The following is a 22,618-nucleotide window of genomic DNA, read 5'->3' on the forward strand; positions in this document are numbered from 1 at the left end:
GGGCCTCGACTGCGTGGCCTGTTCTGATCTTAGATACGCTGGCGAATGTCTGAATTCTGGAAGGATACTGACCTTTTCTGATAGCATTTGTATTTATACTTTCTTTCTTTCTTTATCTTTTCTCTACTAGATTTAAAGCTCTTTGAAGGCAGAATATGTAAATTTTCCATTTTTGATATTCCCTAAAGCATACAACTTTGCTTGCATGCAGGAAGCCATCAAAATATTATTAAATCAAAAATAAATGGTTTAATTCTAGATTTACAGGCTATCTGGAAATTGCCAATTCCAAAGATTCTTCAAATACTCACAGAGCATCTGTCTAGTTCCAGGCTCCCTTCTGCTTGGCCAGCACCCTGCAGCATTAGGAAGGGACCATCGGCACAGTGCTGGCATAGGGCAGATGCGGAATTTGCTGGATGTAGGATGTATTTATGCTAATATGTCTATCATTCCCACCCTCAAGGAGTGTATGGTCTGGTAGGAAATGAGTAACCGATATCTTAGTCGCCTGGCGAGCATGCAGCCGTAACCGCGTACACGGAGTCTCGATAGCGCAGAGCCAGGCTTGGTGCTGTGGAACATTGGAAGGCTCCCAGGGGTGCTGAGTCTGGAGCCGAGGCCCAAGAGACTTGGCCTGGGAAGAAAAGCGGAGACATTGTGGCGGGGGGTGGCGTGGAAGGAAGGGAAAGTGCTCTGGACACAAGCGTGGGCACTTTCCTGTGGGCCTTCTAGCCTAAAACAACATTTTTCAGTTTCTTGTATATTTATTTGAGTCGGTTGACATTGGACACGGTGAGTTGTTGATGAGACATCATCAGCAGTACTGAGGGCAGACGATAAACTTCGATCATTCCGCTAAATACTCACACATATAAGATGTCGGTGTCGTTCATGGGACATGGTAAGAAATGATTTCAAAATCGTATTCTTGTTGACTGCTGCATAAAATCTACAGATTTCTCTTCAGGCAAAAAGTATGAATCTGAATGACCTCTCTTGGCCGCGGGCAAAATAATCATGATCATGATGGTAACGGTGACGGCGGTAATGATACTTCTAGCCAGGAGCATTTGAAAAGCACTTAAATGTGCCAGGCAGTGTTTCAAGCGCTTTACATAAATTATTCCCCTTAATTCACACACAGTTTTAGGTAGGTAGTATTTTAATTTTAGCTTAATTTGATTTTATTCCAATTTAATTAATCTGAATTAATTAAATCAAATTAGGCCTTAATTTAATTTTATTTATATTAAAAAATTAAATTTTAACATTTTACTTTAATTCCCACACAGCTTCTGATAGGCAGTTTTCATACCCCCATTTCATAGATGAGGAATCTGGGGGCAACTGCACCTTGCCCAAGGCCACACAGCTCTGATTTCCTGCTCCCTAGCCCAGGGGCAAGGCTCAGGTGTCCTCAAGGGCTGTGGCAGCTTCAGGACAGAGGGAAGAGCCCATCTGGGGGCCAATAACCCTGCTTTTGAATTCTGGCTCATGTGTGGGTGTGCAGTGTTGGGCGATTTGCTATAATTGCAGTTTCTATAAGAAGAGGACAGCGTGGGCAGCTCCCAGGCAGGTGGGAACGAGGAAGAGGAGAGCACCTATTAGTGGCCTGTGGGGGCCAGCGCTTCTGAGCAGGTGTCCGGAACACGTGGTTCACAAGTAACCACTCAGGACGTAGCACTGGGTGAGGTGGAGCTCAAGCCACTCTGAAATCCTCCGTCGTCTGCACACAGACGGCAGATTCTAGTCCTTGGCTCACTGCGCCTGGGTGGCCTCGGGCAGTTTAGCTCCCTTGCATAGCAGGTGCCCAGAGTACGAACCACGCTGGGTTGTCTGGAATAGCCCAGGTGACCAGGGGAGCCCGACTCTCAGTACAACTCAGAGGGACTCTAACCAAATAGCATCTGTTTGATGCCTTATGTTTACACCACACCTTTCCGTAGTGTCCTTTTGGGGTAAGTGGGGAAGATGCTCCAATTCCCATTGTAGCTGATAACAGAAGTTTTCCCCCAAATCTCCCCTAACAGGTAGGGGTGTCTACCCTTGAACTGTGCCGAGTGGTTTTCCAAATTTATGTCTCCGGTGGGCCCCTAATTTTCCTTGCGTTGTGGTGCTCCAGGCCTTCGGATCCATGAGCGTGAACATATCCTCATTGAGAGTCCGGGCTAGACTGCCTGTCGGGTCTGAACCTTCTCATCACCAGTTCTCCTTCCACAATTCCTCTCATTAGTTCTCCGTCATGCTCAGCATTCCAGCTGGCATTCACTGGCTCCCACTTTTAATAGTCTGCACCACATTCAGGACAATTTGTTATATAGCATTATTTCTTCCACTAATGGTTTGTGATGGTTGTTTGGTCTTTCTATTTAGAATGTTCTTTTGCTTTGTTTTATGGACAGTGAGTGACTATGCCCCGTATTTCTATGTGGTTAACCCACCTTGACCTATAATAGGTCCTTACACTTTTCAGCTACAACCCAGAACTCACACTGGAACTTTGTTCTTGGCCAGGGTGCTGGGCCTTCCCAGGGAGAATGGAGGTGTCAGGAGAGGTCTGGATGCTCAGTGAAGTTGGTTGATGGACGAGCACCTAGAGAAGACATTTCACGACGGAACCATTTTCGCAAAGATCAGAATCAAGCATGTCTTCTGAGGCAATGGACTCAGCAACATCTGAAGGACTTAGAGCCAAGTGAATTCTGGACCCTCCAAAGCCACTTTTAGGCAAAGATGACTCATGGAAACGAGTGCCTTGCATTGTGTTAGGAAGAGCAACCTGGGCGGCGGCGGGGGGTGGGGGGCGGGGGGCAGTGGCTGTGAAGTTCTCTCTGCGTCTGTGAACTGCCTGAACCAGCCACAGACCCTTCCTTCCCACGAATTCCTACTCTCTAGCTCCTGAGTGCTCTTCCTTGAACCTTCCGGCCTGAAGTTCCATAGTACAAAGTAGAATCCCTTTTCGGATACGGTTTTGTTTGTCCCTTTATCCATAAAAAGGCTGGTAGGGAAATCCTAGTAATACGGGTGTGATTTCTTCCTCTCTCTGCCAGCCTGTCCTCTTCCTTTCTGTGCTTGTCCCAGGAGGCCTGGACGAAGTACAGAATAGCCCGGAGCCTCAGGAGGCCCCTCCTGGCGGGCGGTGGGGCATTGGAGCGCTGTGGTTCCAGGCCCTGCACACCACAGCCCAGTGCCCCAGGGCACAGATGTGCCCACTCGCCCCGGGAAGTGGGCTGGCTGCGGGCCACGCCTTCCCAGGTCCCGCGCACCGTGGGCTTGGGCAGTGGGACTGCCCCTCCGTGGCCCAGCGCCAGCTCCTTCCAAGAGATTTCACAGGATTTTTGCTTTAAATGCAACCAGGAGGAAATGCGAGCAGCTTTTTTTCTTGGAAAACTCCCTTCCTCCCCTCCGCCCCCACCGTCGAGCTATCACCGGTTCAGTCTCCCTAATGGAGCTTCAGAGAGAGATCAAAGTCTCCCAGATAAGTGTTCTTTTACACAATGTTCCTGACACTCCATTTTGTAAACAGATTTTTTTATTTTTTTGGTTAAAGGACGTCTAAACATGCCGAGTGAGATGGATGGACCGCCACTCTGCTCTTTCATTTTCTCCTCTCTGACTCCGGGAGTGTGCGGCCCGGCCAATGGCAGCGCCTCCCGCCGCCGACCCCGGGGCCCTCGCGGCAGGGGAGACGCACCCACAGCAATGTCAGGAGGAGGCCGGATGACGCCACCCCAAGCGGCCACCTCCTTCGGCAGCGGAAGGCAGTCTTGGCTTCTTCCTCCGTAGGTGATTTTTCTAAGGTGAGGACTGCATGAGGCCCTTCTGCCCGGTGTCCTTAAAACACGCAACAAACAAAAACTCAGAACAACAGGGGACTGAAGCCTTGGCTGGTTTTCTTATAGTTTCTCCAGGAAGGTGGGCTAATCGGCCACACGGATATAAACCCAAAGAGCACTGTTTCACGCCCCCAGGATGGATCTTTCCGATCTTTCCCCTTTTCCCCACTAATTGCAAACAGATTTTGATTTCTGCTGGTAACCAAGGACTTTCCCTGCTGGCCATCTGGGGCCGCCGAGCTCCTGCAGGAGGGGGCTGTGTGGCACGGGGGCCTCGCCCCAAACTGCCAGCCGCCCACGCCGCCACCCGAGGGCGTGTTTTCAGGAGGTGTTCTTCCTTTTCTTTGTGTTAAAATCTGTGAAATACCAGGCAGCTTCGGCGGACTGGGGTGAAACGCTGTGTGAGGGACGTGGGGCCTCAGGCGCCGACGCTGGGTCCCCACCTCTGTTGCAGGTGGGCCTCATTTGGAGTAGGTGTGGCCATGGTGTGACGGGAAAGGTTTCTGGAAGGTGACTGGCTGCCTGCTCTCCAGGATGCCTGCAGAGCCCCGTCCATCCTGGTCCTTGCCTGACCGGCGGTCTCGTGTACTTTACTCTCTCAATCCGAGGCCAGGCCATTGCTCCCTAGAAGCGAAGATTGGGGGGAGCCCCCAGTGGAGAAAGAAGTGGAGATGGGGCTCACAGAATCCCAGCTGATGGGCCCACGGCCTTGCCACCTCCTCCAGGACGCCCTGCGCCCCTCCTCTGCGCTGAGGGTTGCGAGTCTCTGGCATCCAGAAGGTGCCAAGACAGCGTGCAGCCCCTGGCGGAAATGGGCGGGGATGGAGGTCTCTCAGTCCCTTCGTCTTCACACCACCAGGATATTTCCAGGTTTGCTTAAGTTTCCTTCACCTCTTCTGATGGCTTTGAAAGAGGTGCTTTCAGTGGGGTGCCTGCGTCTTCTAGTCTGCTTAGCAGCGAGACGCCCCGATGTATCAGTGTGGTCTGCATTGCCTTTTTGAGGTGCTAAGTCCCACGCTACACGAATCCCCAATTTCCTGAGCGAGACACGCCCCCTTGCCTTGTTTTTATGGGTGTCCTTCGGCCCAGCCTTTGCACTGGGAAGCAGGGGGCCAGCTGCCTGCCTGCACTCAGACTTTCAGATGCTTCAAAGTTGTTACTGCTTCCGCTCGATCTGGGCACTTGATTTGTGCAAGATCTGAGCCATTCGCTTCTGCATCGAAGGCCGGGTTCTGCTATTTTGCATGAAAATTTTTCATTAAAAAAAAAAATCCAAAGAGCAAAGTTGCTGAGTGAGCAAAGGACTGATCGGCCTCTCAGCGCTGGGACTCCCTGCAGACCAGCTCGCGGTCCTAAGAAAAATGAGTCGATGGTCTCAGCTCGGTCCCTAATGAACGGTAGTAGATCACATCACAAAAACCAGACACGCATAATTTGGCACCATTGACAGCAGCCTCCCCACCAAAGCTCGGCGCTTTCATGTCTGAACTAATGTGAAGCTTGGAAGTATCTTTGACCTTACCGCGTGAGGAGGGAGCCGGCGGAGGAGGGGAAGGACACGGGGGCCCATGGGGATGGGTCTCTCCTGGGAAGGAGCCCCGGCCCCCTCGCCCACCCCGGGGAGGGTGGCCCTCCACCACCAGCACCCCAAAGGGAGCGCTGCCGGCAGGGTCCCCTCCCCGTGGACCTGGCCCCCGGGACAAACAGCCATAAATCAGGGCCATCCTGATGAAATCGGGCGCGGACGGCCAGTCGGTTCATTGTGGTGGTGATACACTCATTTTTGCAATGTCTTTCAAACACCAGTTGTGATGGGAAACAGCTGTTAGATCCAGGAAAAAAAAATAAAAGGAAGGGAAGAAAAGAGGAGAGCTTCGAATTCAAAATCATAATAATGTCTGTCTTCTCCATCCCCCTCCACAAAGGCTGTGAGCGGCTCCCATTCTCCCCGAGACAATCGCTCGCGGCAGGGGGTCGGCGGGATGAGCCGCTATTGCTCTGAAAGTTCATCTGTGAGGGAGAAGACGCCGGGAGAAGAAAGGACCCTTCTCTTAATGCGGGGGAAATGGCATGTTTAAAATAGGTTAGAGATTCAGGTTAAAAGCAGGAGAAGTCACACAGAATCGGGGCAGAGGCGTTGTAAATGGTGCCGTTTGACTGCCGGCTTCGTGCGGCCCAGAGCCGGGGCTTGCTCCGGATCTTCGTCCGAGGGAGCCAGAAAGTGGATAATTAGAGTGTTTTGAACGTTTGAGATACAACCGTGGAGGAATCCTTGGAATTTGCCCCCACGTCTGGTCTGGCCGACTTCTGTCCTGGCCAGGGAGCTGGGGGTCTGCCCGCCCCGGGGAGCACTCCCCTTTCCTCCTGGGGCCTGTTCTCGTCCCCCTTCCTGCTCACAGTCAGGCCGTGTGGTGAGTGCCTCCTGCAAGGACAGAGCTCAGAGCCCGCCGGAGAATTCTCCCTCTCCCGGGGTTTCCTGGGCTCCAGTGCGTTCTCTAGAAATGTTTATTTACAACATCTTACGAGACAGTTTTTCAATTTAGAACGCCTGTGTCGTTACATAACGGGTCGTAAGTGACGTAGCCCGCCCTGGAGACCCAGAAAGTCACCTTCCAGCACGCGCCTGCATACGGGCACCTTCCCGGAGCCCCCCACCTCCGAGGAGCCTCTGCGGGTCCTTGACAACGTCATGGGCCTCGGGGGGTGGAGACCCTTTGTCCTGCATGGACCAAGTTGTTGTAAGAGTCCTCCTCGCCCTCTTTTTGATTCCGGCAGCCGGTAAATGAACTGAAAATATGGATGCCTGGAACTCGGTCCTTTACTGTTTGGATCTAACACAACGGCCACCAGAGGGTTAAAGACACACAGGTAAGTAGAGGCCCCGGATCATCTCCCTTGTGGCTCCCTGTTTGTGAGCACTGAGATTCCTGTCCCACTCCCACTTGCCGACTAAAGAAGTGGCCCTTGGAGACAACCCCCCCCCCCCACACTGTTCCTGTGCTGTCTGGGGGTCAGGGTTGACAGAGCATTTCTAGAGTTTTCTGGATCTGAGCTGTGGCAGGTGTGGGGCGATGTGCGGGAGTGCATTCTCCCACCTTGTTGTGACGCCTGGGTGGCTGCGTCTCTGTCCCTCCCCTTACTCCAACCAGGCCTACAAAATGCCCAGAAGCCCAGAAACTGGGCTGGTGTTCTCTCTTTCTGACCAGGGACGCACCCCGATGGCGTCCTGAGAGGTCTCCATCCTTCCCACAGAGCAGAGAGCTTCTCGGAGTGGCTCCCCCGTCAGGCCGGATGGTGAGCCATCCTGGCGACCTCTTTGCTGGGTGGGCGTCCTTCCAAACAGGCACGATGCAGGCTAAGACGGAAGACAGTTGTTTTTGCTTTTGTCTCTTTAGAACTTTCCCTGCTCCCCACGAAGACCAACCCCCAGCAGGCCTGGCAGCCCTTAATAGACTAATAGATGTGAATACGAGAGAAAAATCAAGATTCTTGATTCTAAGATCTCGAGAGTTTTCCCCCTTTTTCAATTCCTTTTAAGCAAGAGTCCTTGTGCCCTGTGGCGACCATTCGCACAGCACCATCTAACACACGCCAGGAGCGCAGGCCCCCAGGAGAAGGTCGTACCGGCCTTTGCCTGCGGCTGGCCAGCGGGGTACGGGGCTCTGGAACACTGTCCGGTCCCGCTGGGTCAGAGCGGGGCTGTGCCGCACGGGGTGGCACGGGCCATGCCCTGCTGAGCTGGCAGTGACCGAGCCCCGTGCACCTGCTCTCCAGGCCCCGCGTGAGCCGGTGCGGCATGAACTACACCTCTCTTCTGAGGGCGTCTCTGGAGCATTCCTGCTTCTGTCCTGCAGAGAAGAGGCGCTGCCCCACATGCATTCTCCCTTCATGTCTCAATTTGGCTCTCAAGTTCGCACTTTGGGCCTGAAATACAGTGACTAATAAAATTGGGGAAAATAGTGGGATCCAACCAGAATTGATGGAAAGGATGCAGCCGCTCTGACTCCCGCAAGCTGTGCCAGTGCCTGACATCAAAGTTGACGGTGTGTTTGGGATGGGTGTCTTCACAGTCAGAAATCGGGGTTGGGGTGCCTGGGTGGCGCAGCGGTTAAGCATCTGCCTTTGGCTCAGGGCGTGATCCCGGCGTTCTGGGATCAAGCCCCATATTAGGCTCCTCCGCTGGGAGCCTGCTTCTTCCTCTCCCACTCCCCCTGCCTGTGTTCCCTCTCTCGCTGGCTGTCTCTATCTCTGTCAAATGAATAAATAAAATCTTAAAAAAAAAAAAAAAGAAATCGGGGTGAGCCCCGCAGGACCCCAGAAGGCAGTTTGCTGAGCTGCCCCAGGCGTAAACCTTTTATTATACGCACTGTGGCCCCTGTAATCACTCGGGTGTTAGAAACACGGTTTATCGACGGTGCAGACACACCGGTCACACACCGAGGGTGGGTATGTGCCGCAGAGAGCACCTGGGGCACAGGGTCCCCTTCCGATGTGCATTGCGTGCAACCGTCTTCAGGATCTCCCGCATTTCTTCTGGGTCTGTGACTCTTTTATTCAGCTGCCGGAGAAAGAACCCGCATCGTCCCTTTGCCAAACACTCAGACACTTGTTGGCGACAAAGGCCGCCAGTTTCCTTACATGTGGGCTAGACCAGAACTCAAATAAAAAACAGGGAAGAAAGGGGATCTTAGAAAATATTAATTCTCCTGGAGTTCCTTCAAATAATGAAGTTCCATTTTCCACCCTTTTCTTTCGAAGGGAAAGAGCAGTGGAATTTCGTGTTCTGTTGGTAGCTGGGCGAGTCAGTGTTTACCCTCTTGACCAGCACGGGGTGCGCGGGCGAGCCTGTGTTTACACAGGCCCCGGGTGCCCCCGAGGCTGCTGCCCTGAGGATTTTAGCTCCGGCCCCTCCGTGCCCTCACCCCACCTGGCCACTGGGACTTTCTCAACCAGGGGGTGTTTGCACTGTCAGGGCAGAGTGTCTACCCAGGGATTCCTTTAGCAGGATGCAGGATCACCAGCCCGTGAGGTCACCACACTTGCAGGGGGCGGGGTGTGTGTGTGTGTGTGTGTGTGTGCAAAGATTTTTTTAAACGGGCAGCAACTTGGCATACTCAGCCGCGAAAACAGCCCTGTTAGCAAGCACTGTGCAAATACAACTTCCTATTCAAATCAGGGCAAGAGGCAAAGGGATCATGAGGCAAAATGAGCCCTGTGTGTGTGTGTGTGTGTGTGTGTGCGCGCGCGCGCCTGTGTTGTGAATAAATGAATCAGAGATGCAGCAGGGCCGGCTCTCCTCTGTCCTGGGTCTCTGGATCCTTTCCGAGGGTTGATGCAGCAGAGGCTGTGGAGGCCGGGCCAGGGTTCCCAGCTGATCGGCTTCAGCTGGTCCCTGCCAGGCAGCAGCAGAGCCTTAACCCCCTCCTGCCCAAGCTGCGAGCTGGGGCCAGGCCCCGGTGGGCACCAGCCAGGGCTGGGATTCCCTCCCGGGATGCACAGTCCTAGACGTTCAGCTCCGCAGTGGCTGCCGACTTGAATCAATGCTCCCGTGACACGGCTCTTCTCCCGGTAGCAGCCGCGACCGCAGGCTACAAAGCCAGCTCGTTGGGACGAGTTCAGATGGCTTCTTCCCGGAGGAAGGCAGATGACCCGTTGAGATTCGTCATGCCAGGGCTCTGGCAAGGGTGTCCTCATGCTTTACTCCACGGCCCTGGGAAGCCGCGCTTTGCTCTTTCCTCTCAGCACGGACGGGCTACGGTGCAGGGGTTAGCAGATGCTAGCAATGGGAAAATAAGCGGAATTTTCCCCAGAGAATCACCCCGTAGATTCCTTAGGAATTTGCAGTTCTTACCTCTCTATCCATTTATCTGACTTGATGTAAACTAAAAGGCCAACTCCTCGAGCTGGCTCTTGTGTCCTCCACTTGGCACGTGTCCCGTGAACGTCAGGATCTTAAACTGTCAATTACAACAATTACAGAGCTAAATAACACACTATAAAAGGTATGTATTTACTATTTCTTAGGGCAGAGAATAAAGTTTTATAGCGCTAATTTCACTCTTCCTCTTCTTGTTCTTTTCTATAACGTGAAAGAATATTGGCCTCTCGAACAGATCTGTTTCGCTGACTCTATGTTTTGAAACTATCATCCCATAAGCATTTTCTCCTGAGCTTCGAAAATGTTCCAACCATTTGCTCCAAGCCAGAAAGTAAGGACATATACCTAATGACAGCAAGCCTCCATCTCCTGTGGATAATATCAGCATGTACGTTTGTGCGTAGTGTGATTTCTAGAACAGATCCTGTGTCTGGTGATTGGGAATCCAGGCTGATTTGCATAGTTTTGGCATAACCGGCAGCAGCGTACCACACAGCTTCACCATCTCCTCGGACACGCCGGTCTTTGTGCGTGTGCGACGGTGGCCTGCCTCAGACCCCTCGCCGGCCCCGGAGAGCAGTGGAAACCCTAACCCTACAGCTGGCAGCCTCCAAGGATCTCATTTTATTTTTATCAAATCTGCAGGTAACTAAGAGGTTTTTCTGTCAAAATATTCCAGTGGCCATTTTTTTTTAAATATGTGAGAAGAGGACAGGTTGGTGGAGAAATACAAAATAAGCATGTAGGCAGTTAAATAAAGGCCTCGTTTGGATTCCCAAAACCCGAACTAGAGAAATCTCACCGTGTCTTTGCCAGCCTCCCGGAAGCTGGCAAATTCACGCGGTCTTTGCGATGTCTTTTTGTGCAGGGAAGATTTTTCTCCACGCTTCCTTTTTTGAATTTTTAAATCAAGTGACCACTTGCTTATCCACATTTCGAATTTCCACCTTCTTTTTTTTTTTTAAGATTTTATTTATTTATGTGACAGAGAGACAGCCGGCGAGAGAGGGAACACAGCAGGGGGAGTGGGAGAGGAAGAAGCAGGCTCCCAGCCGAGGAACCCGATGTGGGACTCGATCCCGGAACGCCGGGATCACGCCCTGAGCCGAAGGCAAGCGCTTAACGACTGCGCCACCCGGGCGCCCCGAATTTCCACCTTCTTTACAAATACAAGGAATTCTGAAGATGGAGAAGGACCTGCAGTTAGAAATGTCCAATTTCACGCTGTGGCTTATTGGGCAAGGAACAAGCATCATTTGACTGTGGCTTCAATTTCGGACGCATCTTAGCCCTGCCTTTGGTACACCTCCATGGCAGCCAGACTGACAGGCCAGGCTCCAAAGGGTCAATAAAACACACACCGTGAAGGGTTTACGCAACAGACAGTAATGGTTTCTTTGGAACTGTTATGGTCTATTGGGTCAATAATAATCCACTTTTTAAAGAGTGCCAAAATATGAATTTACACAGCCGACTGTAATGGCTCGGGATCTATCAGGTAAATTATACGAATTCTTAGAATTGATATGCGCGCCCTACCGCCTGGGTGCCTGTCCCAACGTACCGCTGTGTAAAACAGGCACGCTGTATAGACCAAAATGCAGATTCTTGTCCAATCTCTGATAAGAATGATGTACTGCAGCTCGGGCAGTGGAGGTGTTTGTTACCATTCAGAAGTCTGATGGCACGATTTATCTTTCACCTTTAATTGACTACACGTTGATAAATATTCTGTATTACTTGCATCAACATAAACTCTGTTTTCCCTAAAAAGAAGTTATTTTTGACCCAAACTATATTTAAAATATCCTGATTACACAATTTTGTGGTAGGTTGATGCATAATAATTGATTTATGCGTGATGTTTATCAGTAAACATCTACTGTACATATTTACAATTTCTGTTCTCCTCGGTGATCTGAAAATAGACTCCCCGAAAGCAGGGCCTCCGCTGGGCGTAACAAAGATGCTCGAATCTCTCCAGCAGGTGGAGGTAGACCGCAAGAAGCTCCGGGAGAAACAACCAAAAAATAATTTTTCCCCCAGCAAGCACTGACGCTTAGGGGAAAACAAAATACCTACAAAAGAGGGAAATTAAATGAACAGTTTCCGACAGGAATGGTGGTGTGACATAGTTTTACCTAATAAAGAATCCAGAGCAAAGCTATTTCAGAGACCCTCCCTGCTATAAACATTCTTCTCTCTTGGCTTTGCTTTCTGTTACAGTTGGAAATTTTTCCAGGAGAAAAGCCTAGTGAATTATTTAATAAACAGAATCCTCTAAGACAACCACATTCAAAGATATCTTCTCAAATTTCCTCCAAATTAGTGCAGCAGTGAAGTGTGCCACAGGCAGGGGGCGCACACACGCGTGTGCACACGTGCTGGCACACGTGCTCACGATGAGAAACTCTAGGCTCGCTCTTACCTTGTTTCATTCACTGCAAGCGTGGATAGTCTATTCTTTTGGCTAAAACAGCGATCTCGCTGGTTCTTTTGTGTTGGTGCGCGTGTGCCTGCCTGTGCACGGAAACAGTAAAAAAAAATTTTTAAGCACAGACTAACTAGAAATTCTCTGCCTGAACATTGGGCTTTTCTTAAGGTAGACAGATTTCTTTCAAAGAGCACTCAATGTGTGTCATCCATTATGGACATATGACAAGGCCCAAAAGGTACATGCACGTATTAGAGTGGTCTACCCGGAAGGATCAGGGCATTTTGGGTCCATGGTATGAGGACACAGTACGGAAGTTGTAGGTCTCACCTCACTTAGCCCAGAGCCGAGAGCAAGTGGAAATGTCTCGGTCCCCACCCCCACTCCTTTCCCAGTGTCTGTTTCCTGTGAGTATCTCGCATCTGCAATATTGACTGGTTTATCAGCAAGAAGGTACCCCTATCAGTTTATCTTGAATTGTCATCCAACAGAAGGTTAAAAGCCGCCTGCCTCCTTCTTGTGATTCTCGGTGTTCGTGTCACAAAGTTTTCAATCAAATTTCAGCAGTTTGCATTTAGCTTACAGAACCCCAAACACTTACCTTCCCAAAGCAGGGGATTTAGACCCTGTGTACCTCGCACAGTTTCAAGATATCTCCCTGCAAACCTGTCCACAGTTAGGGTGTCGGATGGTTCCCAAGTCTGGCACGTGCTGTCTCTCTCTCTCTCTCTCATTCCCATACTACTAGGCTCCTGGCTGAACGATGACCAATGAAAAACACAAATGGTGGACGAGTGCCAATTTCCCAAGGAGTGATTCCAGCGCAGCAACCCTGTGTTTTAGTTCTCAAGATGAAAGAACCATAACTGTGGGCAGCATTGTTCTAAACGGCTGTCTCATGAACGGTCTCCAGGAGGCCCCGATCTCCTTGGCTTTCAGCTTACGCACCAGCCGGAACCGAAGGGGGATGTCAGCTGCGCGCCAGCGGAGGCCTGCGAGGAACTGTGGTCTGGGAGGGATCCTCAGACATCAACGTTGTCCCCATTGATGAGGAACTGGGCACAAACAAGTCGACACCAGACCAACATTGATCTGCCGTGGAGCCACACTGATGGTTTGGATTCCTGAGAAACAGACCGAGGAGATGTTGGATAAACAACAGCCGAAGTGAGGGACACGTGCCTTCTCCCCAGGACGCCCGCAAGGAGATGTGTCCACGGTGAAGCGATGGGAGCTGGGGAGCCAGCCCTCCCGCTCTGCACAGGCCCAGTCCCGCTGATGAAGGCCATTGACAATCATCCCACCCCTACTGATTTTTGTCATTCAATATTGGCGAATGACACCTGTACAGTGGGGACGGGCGTGTGTGCCGAAGAACTGAGGTTCCGGAACGCGACACTTGTTCAAGAGGGCACTGGGAACACACGCCCTGGACGGTACTTTCCAGCTTCTGACGTGCTCTCTCTCCTCGTGTGTGACTCTCATTCAGTGTCTTATAGACGTGGGCAGAGGAACTCGCGCGCCTGAAAAGCCAAACGTCCTCCCCTGCCAACCCGTTGGAATTTTAAAAACCTACATTATTGCTCAGACATGTGCCGGTGGAATCCTGAGTTGAGGCCGGAGGCCTAGCGCCATCGCTCTGTCGGTGACCTGGAGATCGGGCTGCGGTTTTCCCTGTTACCTGCAGCCTGTCATCCGTCTGCTACTGTGCTCCCCCCTTGGAAATGGGCTCCGTTCTTTCAGGGGCGCTGGGGCTGGGGCTGCGCCCAGGCGCTCACAGCTCACTCGAAGCACATGGGTTACAGGTTGAAGATGAGGAGATGAGGTGAGGACCTTTTACTCTCTAGCTGGGGATCATGACTCTTCGCTGGCTCACATTTTTTCCTTCCGTGCATCAGAACGTAGTAGGGGAGAGCCTGAGACTGGGGGAGTCCCATCCATGCCTGGGCCTTGGGTGCCCTGGGCCAGAACTAGGACTTTTGTTGACAATGTGATACACAATGTCCCCAGGGCAAGCGTGACATCCGCTAAAGAGCAACCTTCCCACCGTGTGTCCATGAAAACGCAGAGTTTTGCAAAAGTTTCTAGGTGCTTTCTGAACCCCCAAATCCATTGCCTACACAAATCATCTCACTGGGATTAAGTTGCCTGACCTGTGATACTCAGTGACTGAAACAGCTTGTTTTTAATATCCACCGCCCACAAAAGCCTAGCACTTAAAGGGAAAAAAAATCATCAATCTTCAGCCCCTTGCTGTTTATGGCAAACTTTGGGAAGGCTGAACCATATACAGTCACCAGAATAACATCATTAATTCCATCGAGTTTACACCCTTTAAAATTACCAGAGGTGTGAGGAATTAACAGCTCGGCGGAACAAATAGACCCGTATGGGGTTGCGCACAGAGTGAAGGAAAACTCCCCCCGCGCGTTCTCCTGTGAGTGTTAACGCCTTCAACTCCAGGAAACGCCTCTCGTGCAGCCACGGGAGGAAACTGAGTTTGAAGAGTGGATTCACGTCTCACTTCCAGATTCTGTGCAGAATTTCTTGCGTCTAAATTGCAGAAGCTCCCGTATGAACTGGTTTTCTAGAGGTAAATATCTTAATACAGTCTCTCAATTGCAGGAAAGGGACCCTATTACGAGGAACAGGGTGGCGGTAAACGGCAGGCCCGTGCGTCCCAGTGCCTCTCTCAACTAGATGCGAAAATCAATATTTGTTGAATTGATTTGAATATATATCGATTTAATAATTTTTCTACCTGCATGGTGCATAGCTAGGGAGGTCATTTGCAAGGGGGGCGTGGGTAATATTTTGTTTTGGAAGGCTGCTGTAATATTTGTTCACTTAATAAGTTTTCGTGTGCTAATAACTGGAGATTTGAAAATTATAGCACACCATCCCTGCCCGGTAGGATTTTACAGACTGAATTTTGGGAGTGGAGAGGCTGGGAAATTGGCATGAACACAGGAATGAGTTAATTGAATTAAGTGTCATAGTTTAATGTGTTTGGTGAGAATGGATGCATAAAAAAGTTAATAATTATAAGTTTTATCTGGAAGAGCTAATAGAACAGACGGCATTTGGCTAACGTCTCACAGGATGAGTCGAAGTGTTGGCGGTGGCTGAGGAGAAAGTGGAAATTAGGCATTTTAGACAGAAGAGCACTTGTTTCAAATTTGTTAAATGTGCGTTTTTGTACTGGCAAACGGAAGAACTATGCCTGCCATTTTCCACTGATGAGAACAATTTTGTTATGTTTGCTGTACATTTTTCTCTATCAGCAAACCAGAGAGGTTTCCTGGCCAACACACACAGGGCAGCACAGTTTGAGACTTGACTTAAAAAATCCTTCCCACCGCATCCTAACGCACAGAGACAGTATATGACACAAAGCTCTCTGGTGTGGGCCTTTCTAAGTGTTCAGTTACTTGCTCGTAGCCCGCACACCGATGGTTCAGGTTAGCTAGTTCTCGGACCAAAAAATAAAGCAAAGCCTCGAGGATCTAGAAATTCATTTTAGCAACAATTGCCAAGAGTAGCGTGCAAAGTCCGTAAGAACTGTCTTCTCTACAGCGTGCTTTTTGACACGATGGGGTTTTTAACTTGTAATTTTGTATTAGTCATACATGTATATGAAGAGCCAACTAGTCCCGCAGCATCAAGACAAACGGCAGCCCCTCCCATTAACGACGCTTGCCTTCAACACACATGCAATGTCCCCGAGCGTTTCCTTCCTGTAAATTTAAGCCAATAATAAACTGATCATCCTGGAGTTTTTTGTGCCATACGTGGTATCAATAATGATTACTATTATTTGAAATTTCAGGAATGTCAATCAGAAGTATTTCTTAATTACGCATGCCAAAACAGGGGAGATCTCCTCTTCTGTCAAAGTCCTAGATTGGATTTACTTTATAAAAGTTATCCATTTACCCATGTATGAATGCAGCTACGCCTTTACACGTTGTAAATAGAGAGACTGTAAAATCAAATATGCATATTTTAGACTTTTAAATTTGCAGGGTGTTAGATTTCGAATTTCTCTCTCCAAAGCGGCATATGGGGAGGAGATGTTTCGATATGAAAAATAACCTGCGGTCTTGAGAATGTTTGGTGTAACAACGCTAATTCCCTACTCAGTTGATTGGGATGCAATGATTTCATGAAAATGTCAGAGCAGGTGTATGGAAAAGACATTACGGTGTCAAAATGAGATGAAACAATGTTAACTTGTCTGCGAAAGTCCGCGCCTCTGCCAAGACGGGACCGAACGCGTACTCAGCCATGTTGAATCTTGGCACTCCAGTGCCCAGAGACCTTGAGAGGAAGGCCCCAGCACGCCGGGCTATGTGACAACCCACAGGGAGCAAGATTTATCTCCCTCTTCCTGCCCCGGGGCTGAACATAAAGAAGGCGGCAGTGTCGGAGGGCTTGGAGTACTGTAGGAAGGCGTCCAGCCCTCCAGCAGCCCTAATGCAGAGCGTAGGGCAAGCACAAGGAATGCCCAAGCCTGGGAGAGAGGGGAGGGGGCGGGAGGGAAATCCCTTCCTAGCAGCCAACATGGATTAGGGTTTAAAAGCTCGAGGGTCCCACCTTTTGGTAAATTGGGGTGTTTTTCTGGTGTGAAATGTTCTTGAGTGTTAAAATGTGCTCGACACCTCAGTGACGTCCGGGAGTCTGCGTGTGCCGAACAAAGGTGAGCATTAATTCCACTTTGGACGTTAATTTGGCCTCCATAAAGCATCCCAGTAAAACTAACATTTGAACAGGACCCAGAATTCAAGAAGCAGACAAGGATATGAAAGGAAAATAATAATTCTAAGTGCTTTGAAATCTGTAGCAGCTTGTTGATTTTTTTTTCAAAAAAGGCCCCTTTTCCCCTCTACCCGTAGATTTTTCGCAGCCCTGTTCCCACGTCATCATTTAATACGGCTTGTCTGGAGTTGACCAGCACTCTTAAAGAATGTCAAGTGTTCACTTTCCATTCAAGAAATAAGGCCCTCCCAGGACCTTCTAAACATTTCTGTTTTCCATCGAACGAGAATTACCATCTGGTCTAGTAGAACAAGGACCTGGCTGGCTTAGGAGACCTTGGCTGATGGGCTGGCTTTGACAGAGGCTGCCGTGAGAAGTCCTTTCTCTGGATCTTGGCTTGTCACCTACAGATTTGAGGCAGACTGGGTGTTGGTGTAGACGACCCCTAAGGATGTCTCCTATGATACTCGTCAGTTTTATAGGACTTTTCCAAGGCCGGGCATCCACAGGTGATGTGTGAAGGGATGGTTGTGTCATTAGTGAATTTGTGATAAGCAACATGGCTGGATTATTCATGCCAAAAGAAAGAGAGAGAGAGAGAGAGAATGAATTACTGAAAAAAAGGTGTTCGTTTGTGGAGTTTGTTCCCAATTGTCAGGGTGTGTACCAAACGTGCTTCTCGGGGCTGGGCTTCCATTATGGGAGAGGTGGTTACCAAGCGGACTGCCAGACTGCCTGTTTTCACGCACTGTTGGAGGGGCTGCTTGGCGCCTCGCATGTGGGACCGTGACAGTAGTCTTTCCACCCAGCACTGTGGGTCTCTAATTTCCCTGTTTACCTGTGGTGTGTTTTCTGGGGGGAGAGCTTTCTCATCCATGTGTTGAGACATATTTATTCTGGTACCCCTACTACATCTCATCTTCTCCCTCCAGCTTGAGTTTTAAATGTGCTCCCAAGAGACTTGGGTCCAATGGATTTCCTTCTTATGGTCTCATTCTCCTTTCCTCTGCAGGTGGAGAGAGTTGATGTGGTGGAGAAATGCCTTTCCATATTTTTAAGTGCAATATTAACTCACGTCGGATATAACAAGTAACAGTGCAATGAAATGAAGTCAGGAACAGCAACGCCATTAAGAAAACGTGCCATTAGGGAGAGGCCGCGTGTTTCCTATGGAAGAGATGCACCAGGTACACACCGCTCACATTCAAGGAGATGATTAAAATGTTTATAGCCCTTCTACTTTTGCTCCTTGTAGGAAGTAGAGACTCTTGGAGCCAGAAACATTTTCTTAATTCACTTTATTGGTAATGAGATCTGGTTTTATTTTTTTTCATTTTGACGTGACGGAATCTCAGTTCATATATACGTATGTCACACGTGGACATAACTCTAATCTATACAGAGGGAAAAGCTTCTGAGGGAGCCATTGGCCTGATGGGATGTTGGTTCTGTTTTATTCATTCTTCTTTTTTTGGGATTGATGAAAGCTCAAGCTTTAGGTTTTATTCAAACCTGGAAAGCACATATCAAATATTTCCTTGTTTCTTTTTATGCTATCATGGGACAGGGTGCTTTATCCCTTTTTCCTGAAACTCAACATAAATGGAAGTCGTCAGTCTACGACTGACAGGTATTTGTTCATCAGCAATGAGGTGCACGCATCGTAGGTCATCTGCCAACGTGGGCAGTGTCACAACGGCCGGGAAACTTGCTAAACTGTAGTGAGAAATACGGTCCCTTGGAGGGTGTGAGTAGGATGTGAAAGGCATCTGGTGTTTGCTGAAGGACAGCCTCTGCCACCAGACTCCGCCCCTCCTGCGGGAGGGCCCCGTGGTCCGAGGCACAGGGGTCTGGACACTGGTCTACAGGCAGTGACAATCCTTAGCCATCCCTGGGACAGGGTGTGGGGTTTCCTCATGAGCTTTACCACCATGCTGTCAGGTAGGGCTTACGACCGACAGGACGGGTCATTGAGGAGATCTCCTTTGCTCGACAAAGACACGGGATATGAGATCGAGGGACTAGCTTGCCCACCGAGGCAGGCTGTGTGCTGGACCTTTACTTGAAGTCTGCAGTGCGTGTACTAGAGGCCGCCACCGTGGCTGGGGTTCCCGCGTGAACACACCTTTCCTTCAGCGTCCCTCTTGGCCATAGTACTGAGCACCTGTACTGCTGTATGGAGTTTCTTTTTTTTTTTTTTTTTAAAGATTTTATTTATTTATTCGACAGAGATAGAGACAGCCAGTGAGAGAGGGAACACAGCCAGGGGGAGTGGGAGAGAAAGAAGCAGGCTCCCAGCAGATGGCAGAGAAAGAAGCAGGCTCCCAGCAGAGGAGCCTGATGTGGGGCTCAATCCCATAACGCCGAGATCACGCCCTGAGCCGAAGGCAGACGCTTAACCGCTGTGCCACCCAGGCACCCCTGCTGTTTGGAGTTTCTTAAAAGGTATTTCCCTTTCTCATTACAAAGTAAACAGATACCAATAAAAATACCAACTACAATCTGCAGAAAATATTTGCAACATATTTGACAGTCCAAGGGTTAATTTCTTAATATATAACAATGCTTCAACATATCAAGAGAAAAATGGTCAGTCCATAGGAAAAAAAGAAATAAAAATGGTGCTCTGTAAATGTCGGAAAAAAGGATCAAGCTCATTATAACAAAAAAAAAAATGCGAACAAAAAGTGACATTTTATTTTCATTCACTTCTTTGTCTTACAACTCCATACCTCCCCTGTGCTAGTTGTCAGGCACGTGAATGTTAATAAAACAGACATTATACATCCTGGTCGAGAGCTGAGATTCTAGAGCCCTCCTGTCCAGAACACAAGAGCCATTAGCCATAGGTGGCTATTTAAATTTAAACTGAAATTTAAAATAATATAAATTGAATAAAGTGAAACAGTTCCTCAGTGGCACTAGACACGTCTTAAAAAGCGCAGTGGCCTCCTATGGCGTGGGGGCCGTGTTGGAGGGCACAGTTCCGGAGCGTGTCCGTCCTCACAGACAGGTCTCATGGTCAGTGCTGCTCCAGACAGAGCCAGACTTAGGTCAGTACCAAAGCCACATCATAACCTCGCGGTAGAATCAGGTCCAGGTCAGAAACCAACAGGAGGCAGGGACAGAACATAGCAGGGGAGGCTTCTTTGCTTAGCACAGGCAAGGGGACACGGGAAAGAAGAGAAGGAGCTAGCCACCTGGAGATGGGGAGTTCCAGAAGGACAGAGGATCTTTAAAGAGGCTGCATGGACAGGGCTGGGTGCCTTATTTAAGGACTTTGGGACTTGCCTGCCTCAGGGTGGTTTTGACTTCCTTGGAAGCTGATGCAATGGCGCTCTGCAAGGAGCTGTGTGGAGAGGAAGGAGGACCCAGGACTCAGCCCCTGCGAATCTCAAGTGTTCGCATCAGAGTCAAGTAGCGGGAGCTACATTGCACAGGGGTGCAGAGACCAGCACAGGAGAGCCGGGAAAAAGCAGCGGGGTGTGGTGGAAGTCAAAGATGAGACTCTGTCAAGAAAGACAAAGAAATTTTTCAAATATCCTAATGTCAAACATTTTTAAAGTTTGATAAAAACCAGTGTTGGCTAGACTCCTGTGAAATGGGTCTCATACCACTGCTAGGCAGAGCTCCTGTGTGTGGTGCTCGTTTATTCATGGTAGCATTGTTGATAATGCTAAAATGCAACAAAGAAAAATTCTTCGGGAAGCTGGAGCAGCTCTGACACCCACGGGGAAGGGATCGGAGAAGTCAAGCCTGATCTCCCCACGATGAAGTAAGATGCAGCCTTGAAAGAAAAGGCTGAGGGGATTAAAAGGAAAGGTCTTTGAGAAAGATCGGTATGAAAACAACAACAAGGTGTAAACACTATGCATAGTACGCTCTCATTTGTATTAGCAAGTGTGTATTTCACGTGCGTACAATTTTTCTGGGAGAAAGTGGAAGAGACGTGGTGGAAAAGGACATTTTCGTTTTATACCTTCATGTCCTATTTAATCATGACAGGTGCATGGGAATTTGCAAAGATGGAGCAGAGACGTCCCATGAACCCTTCACCCAGGTTCCTCCCGTGGTTACCTTGGACATAACTGTAACACAAAATCAAAATTATCAAGCGGACACTGGTAGAATGCGTGTGTGTGGTTTTATACCATTTTATCACACGCATACATTCATGCAACCATCACTCCAGCCAAGCAACAGAACTATTCTCTCCACAAAGACAGTCCTCATGTTTCCTCTTTTCAGGGTATCTGTCCTCCTGCCCTCACCATCCCTGAGCCCTGGTAACCACTCATCTCTTTTGTGTCTCTATAATTTTGTCATTTGGGGAATGTTACAAACGTGGCACCATACAGCATGTGACCTTTAGGAATTGGTTTTTGTTCACTCAGCATAATGCCCTTGAGAGCCGTCAAGGTGGTTGTGTGTGTCCACTGTCTGTTCCTGGTTATTGCTGAGTTGGCTGCCATGGTGTGGCTCTCTGACAATTTGTTCACCTGCTGAGACATTCACCTGCTGAGACATTCTGCTTGTTTCCAGTTCCTGGTTAGGGCCAATAAAGCTGCTGTCCCCGGTCGGGTGCGGGTTTTGTGTGGATACAAGTTTTCATTTCTCTGGGATAAATGCCCAGGAGTGCAATGGACTACAGGTTAAGTATATGTTTAGCTTTTTAAGAAACTGCCAAACCCTTTTCCAGAGTATCGGCACCATTTTTCATTCCCCTCAATGTATGAGGGGTCCAGTTTCTCCCCATCCTCCCCAGCGTTCAGTGTTGTCACTAATTTTCATGTTGGCTATTGTAACAGGTACACAGTAACATCTCAGTATGGTCTTGGTTTGCACTTGTTATTAGTTATTGATGTGGGACAGATTTCATGTGCTGGTTCCCATCTGTATATCCTATTTGGGGTCATGCCTCTTATTATCTTCTGCTTATTTTCTATTTGAATTTTTCTTTCTAGTGTTGAGTTTTCAGAGCTTTTTTTTTTTTTAATAATTCTAGATGTGTGTCCCTTCTCAGATATGTGGTCCACAAGTATTTTCTCCCAGTCTGTAGCTTGTCTTTTCATCCTCTTAACAGGGTCGTTTGCAGAGAAAAGTTTTTAATTTTGATGAAGTTCAACTCGTAGAAAATTTTCTTTTATGGTGAGGGTATCATGTCTAAGAACTTGTGAAACCCTAAATCCTGAAGATTTTGTCCTGTTTTCTTCCAAAAGTTTTATAGCTTCACATTTACATTTCTTTCTTTCTTTCTTTATTTCTTTTTTGAAGATCATTTATTTTTTTATTTGGGAGAGAGAGAGAGAGCAGGAGCTGGGGAGAGGGAGAAGCAGACTCCTTGCTGAGGAGGGAGCTGAGACACAGGGTTGATCCCAGGACCCTGAGGTCATGGCTTGAGCCTAGGGCAGAAGTTCAACTGACTGAGCCACCCGGGGCCCCTCCATTTACATTTCAATCAATTATTTACTTGAATGAATTTTTGCCTAAGAAGTGAAGTTTAGGTTGAATTGCTTTTTCCTTTTTTGCCTGTGGATGTCAAATTGCACCTTTTGCTGTAAAGACTATTCCTCCACTAAACTGCTTTTGCACTTTGTTAAAAATCAGTTTGCATACTTGTGATGGGTAATTCTGGGTTCTCTATTCTGTTTGATTGATCTGTATGTCTGTCCCTCTACCAATACCACCCAGTCTTGATTACTGTAGCTA

General features: G+C 48.9%; 1 protein-coding gene across 1 annotated transcript in view; it reads left to right on the forward strand.

Annotated features, from left to right (window-relative positions):
- Window positions 1–21,793, forward strand: part of ZNF516 (zinc finger protein 516) — a 196,983-nt gene extending 175,190 nt beyond the window's left edge. The window contains exon 4 of the mRNA XM_048218441.2: window positions 17,922–21,793. Coding sequence (XP_048074398.1) covers window positions 17,922–17,935 — 14 coding nt within the window. The 3' untranslated portion in view covers window positions 17,936–21,793. The remainder of the gene's footprint in view (window positions 1–17,921) is intronic.
- Window positions 21,794–22,618: the final 825 nt, after the last annotated feature.

Source organism: Ursus arctos, unplaced genomic scaffold, assembly GCF_023065955.2.
Source record: "Ursus arctos isolate Adak ecotype North America unplaced genomic scaffold, UrsArc2.0 scaffold_17, whole genome shotgun sequence".
Classification (NCBI taxonomy): domain Eukaryota; kingdom Metazoa; phylum Chordata; class Mammalia; order Carnivora; family Ursidae; genus Ursus; species Ursus arctos.